At 36.9% G+C, this 12,037-nt stretch overlaps 1 protein-coding gene across 3 annotated transcripts in view; it reads right to left on the bottom strand.

Moving 5' to 3' along the window:
* Nucleotides 1-12,037, bottom strand: part of ASXL3 (ASXL transcriptional regulator 3) — a 72,939-nt gene that overhangs the window by 37,431 nt on the left and 23,471 nt on the right. For 2 of the 3 annotated variants that reach the window (XM_075023224.1, XM_075023225.1), the window contains 3 exons: nucleotides 9,486-9,603; nucleotides 8,444-8,563; nucleotides 3,707-3,870 (listed from right to left, as the gene is read on the bottom strand). In XM_075023224.1, the coding sequence (XP_074879325.1) occupies nucleotides 3,707-3,870; nucleotides 8,444-8,563; nucleotides 9,486-9,603 (402 nt within the window). Of the gene's footprint in view, nucleotides 1-3,706; nucleotides 3,871-8,443; nucleotides 8,564-9,485; nucleotides 9,604-12,037 lie in introns of those variants that run through there. The other variant, XM_075023226.1, reaches the window with a different exon arrangement.

Raw genomic sequence — 12,037 nt, 5'->3', positions numbered from 1 at the left:
CTTGATGTATTAATATTAGAAGCAGGTATTTCTTTGATGAAAATTCCATTGTTCTTCAGCTGTAGAATGTTCTAATTAGAGCTGAAAAAAAAAATACTTTGCTGGTATTTGTGACAACTGAAATCTTTTGTGCAGAGACTTTGCTTTCCATACAGTTTCTATACCTACATGTTTTCTTTATTGCCAGCTCAGTCATCTAGGTCTCCTGGGGGAATCACCCAACAGGCTTCTGTATCAGCTGAGCTTTAAGGTTTTTGAGCCTTTGAGTCCATATAGATTAAGAAAGAGCTGAAAATGTGGATGTTCAAATTTCAGACACGAAGTTCCCAGTATCCAGTGATGCAACATTTTGGAGCAGTCTGCTAAATAGACAAGTCTGGGTCATGGCTGCTACTCTGAATGTCTACATACTATTTCACTCTGAACCCAAATGAAAGCAAATAAAATCCTTGATAAAACATAACTACGATAACTGCCAACTTGCTCCAATTTCTTTTATAGGTATTTTGAATACAGAAAATTACACACAGGCCTCACTGCTACTGAAATAAAATTTAAAATAATATACAACCTGAAATCAATTCCAAGTGTGAATAACTGATGATACAATTTATGTTTTCCTAAGGAAAAAAAAAAGGCAATGATCCTACACTTCCACTTCGTCAAAAATCTAGCAGGAGTAGGAAAAATGACAGCACCAACATCAGCAGAGTTGTTCTCAATGTCTTCCATTGCGGAACATCTTTCCTAAGGCCCTTTCTTCCATGGGCTCCCATGGCTCTTGTTCCATAAGGGGCTCCCATGGCACCTGATAGCAACCGCAAAACTTGAAAACAAAAGGAAAACCAGAAAACACAGCCCATGAAGCTCCTGACTTGGTCCTGAACTTTTTTTGAACATATTAGACTAAGCAGGGTTGAGAGATAAGTCATTTATTAATAATAAACACTTGCACACACAAAAAAGAAAACCTCAGCTCCCTTAACTAATGGTTTCTAAAAATGCTTATTCAAACTGACATATGCATGACAAGTTTCAGCTCAGTACGATTTAAGGAGGAGGAGTTATACCGCCCAGAAAAATGGTGTTTATGACAGAAATGACAAAGGATCGTTCATCATAGGGTTTTTCTATGTGGAGCAGTAATAAAACCTAAATGAGGCTGCACTTCATTAGTAATTTATTTCACAGATCACTATATATACACAAATAGCATAACTCTATTACATTTTTATAGTGCCATTCATTACAGTACTTCACATACTATATCCACATGACAACACAGAAATGCAGCTTTCTCTGGGGAAGACAGCAGCAGCCAACTGCAGAGCAGCGCACAGGGAGGAAACACTTCAGAGCCAGAAGAGCAGGAGTAGGAATTCTCAGGCAAAACAAGAAAAGGACAATATAAACCAACAAAACTGAACCCTCAGAGATGGGCAGCTAACTCAAAGAATAGTTTTACACCATTTTTGCTTGCCTCATGCCCCATTTGATTTAGACCGTAGAAATAAAAGAGGAAGACTGAATACTCTTGCCTTGTCCAGTTGGAGTGACCAACACCAGAGACTCCCACCAGAGCTCCCTGGCTGGAATTCTCTCTCCTTCTCACTTGATCCTTGAGCACTACACTAACGTTTTCTACATGCCACAGGAAGGAAAAGAGTACCAGTTCAATTGCTTTCATCAGTCCCTATCTGGGATGCTACTCTTTAGGTACAGCAAAGGACATATTCTTGGATATCAAGAAAAGGGTTGTGATTCTTCCGCTAGTAAGACCTCCACAAAATGAGGATTTGGTGCTATTTCACTCCCCACCAGAAAACAATCCTCAAACTATCACACTTAGAGGCCAAACATCTCCATTAAACTTCCAGAGATGAATGGAGACTCCTGCCTTCCAACCGCATGTTAAAACATGGTATACCACAGAATGGTGTATACAGAACGCTGTGAGATGACAGACAGAAGGATACTTGTAAACGTCTCATGACAACTGCTTTTCTGTGACTAGCTTGCCTGCAAAGTAATAGTGTCCAATTATGTAGTGCTAGGCCTTTGAAATAACACCTGCAATGTATGCATTATGTGAATACTTTCTGAAATAAAAATTAAAAAGAAATGGATTGCTTTTAACTAGTGAGGTATGATTAAACTCAACAAATATTCTCTTGATTTTCTTGCCAAAAACTGCTGTAAGAACACTGATAAGAAGGTAAATGGCTTGTTAGCTCTAAAGCCTCAATTTTTAAAAATAAATTTTAAAGTAAGAAACTTCTAAATAAGGCCCCTGTATTTGAAATGTCATTCAGGAACACTGAGATCTTTGATGGTTGGAGATAAAACATGATTTTACCTAGCAGACTTTTTTTTTTAATCTCTTCTGGTAAATTAACTAGAAAGAGAAAAAAAAATCAAAACTATTAGGAAAATACTTGCTGGGCACTAAGTTAAAAATCTGTTTTACAGCAGGGAAAACGGTTCTCTTAAAATTTGTCAATACTGACTTTGACTGCCTTGTTGAAGCTTGAGAATAAACACATTTACATTGTTTCTCCTGTGGCTCTGATTTGAATGTTCTTTTTCAAATATTCCATTATCAAAGTGCATATTTTTAGTCCACAACATACAGTATCTAATTTGATAAAAGGCTGAGTAAATGTACATCAATACAATTTTTCTTTCTCTTTTTGTCTCATATTGCACTGCTTTCCCCTTTGTTACTGTGGTAGACACTAACTACTAACAGTTTAAGAAATGAAACCATGGAATTTAACATCCTGATTTAAGATGCAGGTTTTAATCAGTCATTTAAGTGACCTGCATTCTCTAGTTAATACATAAAAATAGGGATGCTGTCCATCCACAAAAAAATATAATGACATTTTTTGGTTAAGTTAATGCGTCTGAATTAAGTACGTGAGTATTCCCCATTGAAATTGGTAAGACTGTTTAAATCCAGAAGTGAGACGTGTGTAAATGAAATTGTTTTGGCCTCTCTCTGCTATTTTAACTGCTAGACATGATAGAAAGATTTTTTTTCTTGCTCTAAGAAGCCTGCAATCTGACCAACAAAGGCAGGATGTAGGAAGCAACATGAAATTGAACTTTTATTTCCACCCTGTTACTTCCCAAATAATTTTCCTCAACAGAACAGACTAAAACCACACATGAGCCTACAGCCATGAGGTCTGAACAAGGACTTCCTTACAAAAGGTGTGAATGAATGGATTCAGTGCACTGCAGCTGAGCAGATGCATATGTAGGCATGCGTTAAAAGGTGAGGAGAAGAAGAAACTAACAGAATTAATATTGACCTGGACATTGCTGGCAGAGTGCCTAGGAAGATCACAGATGAAAAGAGACTCAATGTAAATAAAGTCTTGAAGATGAGAAGTTTATCTTCAACATCATAGGTAGAAAACCTAATTAAGAGATTTGGCAAGTTCAGAAGATCTGCTGGCCCATTTCCATTTAGACAAATCAGGCAGCTGCACAGTTTTCAGAAAGGAAGGAAGCAGGAGCTGGTTGACGCTTAGATATAAACTTTACACTCATTCTACATCTAGCAGTTTTACCTAAGAAAAGTATGGAAATTTCCTTCTTATTCTTTCCTGGAACAACTCCTAGTCAATCATATAAGCCTATGCAAACACAGTGTAAAGAAGACTCATTAAAGAAAGAAATATTGCACGATGCTACTTACCTGCCTGTCTACTTCTGGAAGCAAAAGCAGGAGGTATTGTTGGAAATGCTGAGGTAAAGAAGCAAAGGTGTGTTTATTTATTAAAGCCCTCAGGTTAGTGTTCACTAGAATAGATCCTGGTGTTTCTATGTCAATATCCTCAGCTTTGGTCCATTTCAAATGTCCTGGAGTAAATAAACAGAAATAACTTTAAACATAAAAAAAAAGGAGGAGAGTAAGAACAATTATTCCTTTTAAGTTTTTCACTTTTATTGTATAATACAGTAAGCTCCAGAGAAATGGTACTCTGAGAAGGGTAACACAGCCTTTTCTAGGTGTCTTAACAGCTTCTTTTATATTCCCTGTATTGGTCTCTCAAGCTCTTACAGTATCCGTGTTCCAGTCAACATTACAGTTGACATATTCTTACTCCCAGCTCAAGAGACCAACTCAACTCAGCAGCAGCAGAAAATTTTCCTGTCATGTCATCAACATAATTATAAGCACCTATTTCCAAGCAAAAGACTGCTTAATGAGGCTGATGTGAATCAACCATTACAGAGAGCTTCTCTTTCGCCGTGCTCCGCATCTGCAGGGCACTATGTCCTACATAACTTGTCCTATAGCACCTGCTAAAAACTACCTGTGTGAGTAGACAGTGATCATAGAGATAAGAATATTTAATGTGTTAAATTAGTGTCTGAAAACATGCACTTTTCAGAATTTTCATAAGAACCTATGATCTAAAATGATCAACACACAGAAGGCAGCAGCAGGAATTATCAGAAGTTTAGAAAACAGGGTCTGTGAGATAAAATACAAATCCAGGAATGAGTAAGATAGCAACTCAGCAGAGTGAAGGGAAAATACATAAATGGCTGATGAACAGGGGTAAAGAACAATGTCTTCTTACTGTCCACAATGGATAGCAAAGGTAATGAGATTAAACTCTTGCACAGTAAGAAATATTTACATTAAGATACTGGGAAAAGAGAGCTTTCAACCACCAAGGACAAGGAAACACTGGATTAGATCCATAGGGAGGCATTACAGTCTCCATCAGTGGAAATCTTTAAGAATACTAGACAAATACCTGTCAGGAATGACAGGTGTGTAACTGATTTTGCCCTATGACTGATGAACAAATTAGATGACCACTAGAGGTCCCATCTGGTCTCATTTTGCTATTATTTCTAGGTTAATATTTAAAAGATACTTTTTAAAGGTCCTTAAAGAGCAATTACTGCTATATCTCCTTCAGGATATATACATACTGCTACAATCCTTTTTTCCTCTCAGTCTTAACTTATTATGATACTCAATATGGAAATGGAAGAAGTGGGGAGTCTAAGTGGCTGGCAAAACTCAAAAGCTTCTAACCCCTCCCAGTAAACTCCTCCAGGTTTTGTTCTGTTATACTTTCAAATATTTCAAAGATGCTACAAAAGGGGTCTTAACTAAATCATACACAAACTCCAGCAGAACCTCTAAAAAAGCAATTGAAAAGAATATTCCACTGCTATGAGCAGTGATGGCATTTGGCATACACATAGGACCTCTCAGCAAGGATTACAACTGACATGTTAAGAAGAATACATCTATTTTACAAATGGGGGAATTTGGGCCATACTGATTATTAGGAACTTATCAAATACTACAAACTACTTAACAGTAACATTAATAAAAATAATGCAATTATGTTTAGATTTCTTGGAAGGCTTATAGCGGTCTCCTGTGAAAGGCTGTAAAATTACCCACAAAATGTACAAATGAAAGAAAATGCAGCAGATTTGTAAATTCTAATAGCTCCCCTTCAGCCACAGCCTCCCACAAACATTCTTGTAATTTCCTTTTACTTTTCAGCAGACAATACTAACTGAATGAGAAAAGGGTTACTTTGCATTTTGCACAAGATAACATTTTCCAACACATATTTCCAACATACTGTATTTCAGTACAGCAAAGGCTCCATTACGAACAAATGAATGCCCTGTTATAAAGGACAATTGTATGGAAGAAGTGATCATTTTCATGAACGCATCACAATAAACTGTCCTCACCATCTGTTCCACCCACTAAATACAAATGCAAAAAGAACACAGTCCCCAAGCATAACACAAGTAGTATGATGTATCTTATTTTAATGCCTGTATATATACTCTTTTCTTTAATCAATACAGAATACACATCTCCATCTTCTAAGTGATTCCAAATTGGAATAACATTTTTCCCAGCTAACACTTCATATCCTATGGAAAGACATACACATAGAGATGATCCAAACTAAAACAAGATATATGACTGCAAAGTCAGTAACATCCTTCAGTGGCAGACATTCTAATAGCGTGAAAAGCCCAAGACAGTATCAGAAAGTCAAACCTAATTCTGTGTGCCTCGGTCACACATTTTCTGACTTATCTGACCTACTATCACTTACAGGCTACCATGGAGGTTTTATCAACTTGTGGAAGAAATATGTATATTATTCCTAGGATGATAGGCCAGTAGCTCACTGTGGATGCCCAGAATAGCCATACTTTAAAAAACCAAAATCTGCTCAGAAGAACAACAAATTCTCTCTCCTGCACCCTTCCTATGGCTAATTTAGGACCTTTACTGCAGGTCTCAAGTTTGTAATCAGATTTAGCGAAGTATTTGGGAGTAGCATGGAAAGTTGTAGTTCTGTGGAATATGACAAGAGTATGCCACTACTGCATTGCTAATTGTAACTCTGAGAGGACTTTATGACAAAACATATGCCAACGTTTTTTATATTGTTTTCCACAGAGAAAGACATTTTTAATCCTTATATAGCTGCTACCAGAGTCTTGGGGGATCATGGCCCAGATCAGAAATAGAACCTGGAAGATGAGAGAGAAACTCAAACTTACAGCCTTGGAAAAGAAGAGATTAGTCTGCAACACAGAGAATTGACTATGAAAAGGATGGGAGCACCATGGTTCTACATCAAAGTATAAAAATCAAAATAAGAAAAGGATAGAAATCACACAGTTGGCAGAATCAGTTAACTAAAAGGGGAAAAAGTCATACTTAATGGGAGTTAAGAAAGTCTACCAAACACAACATGCAGTGAATGTTGGGCAGATCAGCAGTTTCAGACAATCAAATAATGTCTGGAACTGAATTGTGCACTGTATAGGACACTGGACCTATTCTCAAAGATGCTCAACAACTGTTCTATTAGTATCCCAAGAAATATTATGTCTCAAGAGAAATGTTTCAGCAGGTACAAGAACAGAAACCCTTAAACCTTACACAAAGTTCCCCCCATTCCAGTTGTGGTGTCCCAAAAGGCCAGAGGATTTTTTCTGAAATCCTCAAACATTCTAATGAATTCACTCTACATTTGATATCATTGGCCAACAGTTGATGAAATATCTGGGGATGGGGAGGAATGCATACATCAAATTATGTATCTCAGTCTTAAATGTAGAGAAAAGTTACAGGAAATAATCCAAAATTGGACATATCTTTGCATAGCAAAAGTTGTAATACTGAAGGAGTATTTTTGGTTTTGAATAATGCCATTTGATCAACAGAGAGAACTAGCTATCCAGCTGAGATTGATGAATAATCTGCAGAAAGATCATATATCAAAACAACGTACAATTTCATGGGAGGCTGTGATACTATAAGACTTGCAGGAAACAGTTCACCAGGAACTGGCAATAGTATATTTAACAGCCAACCTATGATATTTAGGAAGTAAAGTACCTTCAAGATATTTTACAGAATCACTATACATAAAATAGAACTATGACAGATCATTATTAAAGAAAAACAATCTTATCACCACAAAGACAGACATTAAATAATTTTAGGACGTTCCAGCCACTACACAATGCTTGTTTGCTAACTTTTCCAGTATGGCCACATTGCAAAACACTTCTTTGAATGATTCAGCAGTCTGCTGAATCCAAATAGTTCTTTGTAAAAATAAAGTAAGTTATGTAATTATTCTACCTTACTTTAGCCGAGACAAGAGTCTTAGTGAATACTACATTTTCTGCTCCTTAGGGAACATTTCCAATTATATTTCATGCAGAGCAGGAAAATCTGCCTATCACATGGAGCTACTGAGAATTTACTCTTAGCATCTCTTCAGAGAAAATTCTTCATTAATTACAGATCATTATCCATGAATCTTTCTAAAAACCACAGAAAATAAAACCAGAAACTGTATCTACCACCGCAAGAGGTGTAGCTTCAAAATAATTAAGGATCCAACTGAAGAAACAAATCAACCAAAGAAAGAGAATTAACCAAAAATGATATGCCAAATCTCTATATGACATGGAATAATGCAAAAGAAGAAAAGAAGGTTAACTTCTAATAGGGCAGGTATGTAAGCAAATATGCTATTATCTTTGGGAATAAATGCATATTAGACTGCAAGCAAATTTACCAGGAAGAAAGAATATTTGCTACACCCCATCCTCCAAAAAATCATAATGCAGCAATCAGAAGCTAGTTGCTAAATGACCTTTCTGCCTGCAGTTGCTTAGGTCTGTCAAACTTTAAAAAGCAACTACAGAAAAGCATTCTGGGGGAAAAAAAAAAAAGCCCATGGATTTTCCAGTTAGCCAGAAAGAAAGATGCCTTCTTGAGAAAGGGTCAGCTGCTGAGTTTGAAAAAGGGACAGATAAACCAGAAAAACAAAACTTTTAAAGGGATCACAGTTTAGAAAAATATCAGTATTACAATAACAAGTAAGATATTTATTTTACTCCTACTCACCTAAACCAGATTTTTTTAACCTCTTTAAGTGCTGGCTTGTTTGTTTTCCAGTTGGAGACTTTTGCCCATGTTTCATCTCTTTATCAGAACCATCTGCTTCACCACTTTTAGATTCAGATCCTTAGGAAAAAATAAAACCCCCAAACATGATACTGATGCATTTGTACCAACAATCCCCGCAGCACCCTCTACACTGTAAACAAAACAAAAATAGGATTTAAAAAAAAGTTGACTCTACTTGCTGCAAGGCAATACACCTTTCTGGTCACAATACGATTCCTCATCATCAGAGGAAATGGAAGTAAAAGCTCAATAAATCAATTAAGTGCTGAAAACTAAAGTTTACTGAACACTGCATTCAATAAAAATGTTCACTGATCTAATAAAAATAGCGTTTTCCTATAATGCCCAAGAGATATCTTTAAAAATATTTTAACCTCAAGTTATGGGGCAGTAAAGCCATCTAAAGGCGAAAAAAGATCATTTCTTTGTGAAGAAACATTTATAGAAGAGAGATGCCTGGAAATACAACTGTCAATTTGTGTTAAACATAGCCATAGAAATCTCTTAAAATGAAGTAACTTAACCACCAGAACTAAAGGTCAAGGTTATGCTGCAGTGATAAGCATGGTACCAGAAGAAGAAAAGCTAACAAAAGGATCTGAGTATTGCAATGCAGAATTCAGACACAAATTCACATTCACAGAGAAGCTTGCCTTTTTTTTCCCTCTCCCCTTTTTATGGCATTGAATACCAGCATGTGGTCCTCCATTAGAGTTCCAGAGCCAAACAAAATGTTACTTTGCATTCCTTTAAAGCTGCTGCTATTACCAATCGTCATTTTACTGTGTGCATTCAGTTCTTTATTAAAGAAAAATCTCCATCCTTGAGACACCAGATTTGATAAGGAAATAAAGACGTTAAACAAAGCCACCAAGCGGAAATATTATTGCAGCAGTTCCAAATTCTGTATGCTACACAGCTGATTCAGAGGAAGACTCTGACTAGAGCTGATCTTGCAAACGGTCCTTTAGCTATTTACCTGAAGGTGAATCCGACTGCTCATCAGACACCTTTAATGGTGTCAAAACAACACGAGGAACAGTCTTGTTTACCATCATTGAGACTCCATTTCTTCTTTTCTGCTGTTGTCTTAAAGCCTACAAAAACGATAACAAAACATAAAAATGTAACAAAAAAATAATGCTTATAAGTGAATTACATGAGACATTTCTCTACCATTAAACTGAATCTCTTAAAATAAGCATAATTTACATAGCTACTGACTTGCCAGACTTCATGCTCGCCCCCTTTATGTCATTTTCCTTTAAAATATAAAATCAGGCTTTTGGTTATAAAGAGAAAGAAGATGCACCTTAGATCATTTTCCAATACAGTTTTGACAACAAAGAAGCACATAACTGTTTGCTCTACCTTAACAGCACAACATGATAACCCATGGAATGTGAAACTAAGACTTCCAAGTAAAAAAAATGTAAAATAAATGTTTCAAAACCAGAATAAAAATATATATATGTCTGCACATCTCTCGCAGGTGCATCCTCTCCAGTATACTGCTCAGTCAATCAAGTTAACACAGAGTGTCATCAGTATGTACAGCATGTAAGGACTACAGTATTGATGCACTCACTCAGCCGTGAGTAGTGCTGCACAAAATCACTGAACATGGCAGGAATCATTTATTTTTGTGAAGGGAATCAGTCCTAATCTTGGAAACCTTGCAGCACTTGGCTTCTGTCTGCTTGACTTTGGGCATTAACCTTCAGAACACGAACATGATGGTGTTCTGGCAAATCTGGGGAAAAACGATACAAGAATAAATCTCTACAAATGGGAGTGCTTTGTGTTTCATAAATGGATCGAATGCAGGGTTGATAATGTAATACAAAATATTTAAAGATTAGAAATAGCAAATACCTGTCAGACTGTTTTATATGGAAAATGATATCTGATTCAAAAGATCTTAAAACATACAAATATGAATACTTGCCAATCAATACATTTGCAAGCATTAAAATTCTGGAATTAATCAGAATGGGCTGGGCTTAATACAGATCTCTCCTATCCTCCTGTCTATTCTTCTGCAATCTTACTGTGGACTGTCTTTTTATAACTGTGATTTGTGTTATGATCTTGGGGGGGATTTATTAAAGTAATACTGTATCAACAAGGAACATATTTCATATGAATTATCCCTGTAGGTTTATGAGCATGAATGACTGATGCCTTATAAGGTTTAAGTCTGTAACTTCAATTAATCTGTAAAATCTTTACAAAATGTTCACATAGCTAAATAAAAAAAAAAAACAAACTCTGGAGAAAAAAAGAAATCAATATCACTCTATTCCTCTAAATAACACACTACACAACATAAAATACACCAAGCCACACAAAAGCTATTTCATCGATTAACCCCTTTTATAGTACACTTCTTAAAAGACACATAAGCACTGTGCAATAAAAAGCAAATTAGAACACTTGAAATCAAACAAAGAGAGGAAGCTGGTCAGATTTGCACTGAACCAAAGAAGCAAGCAGAAAGTCATGAAGAACAGCCTATACTTCACACATTTTTGAGACAGAAAATTCATACTAGTATTAAGCAAGAACAGCCAGACTTGTGGACAGAAAATTCCAAAATATTAATGTTTCTCCAAAATTCCCCAAAATTCCAAAAACGACCCTCAGTGCACAGTCCTGCCAAGCTCAGTGTCAAACCAGGTGATCCTTCTTTAATAGTAATACCACTAAGACAGTAACAAATAGCCCACTAAAAATTAACCGAAAAGACAGCCAACTTCTGCGCTAACAGCATACCAATATAAGCACAACTCAAACTTTGTATTGTTGTGCCCCACAGCCTGATTTGCCTGATGAAGAGCAAAGACAATATCCATCCTCAGTGTCATCCTCCCTAAACAAATGAGTAAGAGCCCAAACGATGCCTCATGTTCTCCTCCAGCCTCCTCCTGACCCTTCAAGACAATTTCCACTTCTACCAGGGACCACAGTCTTGTTGCCAGCATCCATAAGGAAATACCATTTTAATGATTTATACAGCCACTGTGACAAAGGTAGATTCTTTGCAAAGCCTCACAGTTGATTTTCAATGCTTTAGATTGAACTCCCATGAATGAGAGAAAGTGAGTAGCAGTGTATCCTCCATCGATGACAGGTAGTCAGTGTTTGTACACCTTAGGTGACGCACACGCTGCTGGAGCGAGGGCAGCGGTACCCAATCTTTATCAGGTGCACCACTTACCTTCTTTCGTGTTGCAGCAAGGCCACTTGCGGGCCTTAAGCACACATTTATGTAACTGATCTGGCACTTCTGAGAAGCACAGGCCACCCCATGCTCCCAGAGCACTAATGCAAGACAGCACAGCTCATCCCAGCACTCCCTGGACACTCAGAGCCACAAGAGCAGGGAACCCAGCTGGGAGCAGTCAAATGTTGCTACCAGAACTATTTACTTTGAGGCATAGCCCACTTTTGAGCTATAGGCTAAGCACCTCAACATGTGAGGATCAAGCACAAACCTTAAAGACACCATTTCCCTTTGACACACATTTG

The sequence above is a fragment of the Buteo buteo genome, chromosome 3 (genome assembly GCF_964188355.1).
Source record: "Buteo buteo chromosome 3, bButBut1.hap1.1, whole genome shotgun sequence".
Taxonomy (NCBI): Eukaryota; Metazoa; Chordata; class Aves; order Accipitriformes; family Accipitridae; genus Buteo; species Buteo buteo.
The sequence above is the reverse complement of the archived record's forward strand: the minus strand, read 5'-3'. Positions and strand labels throughout refer to the sequence as shown.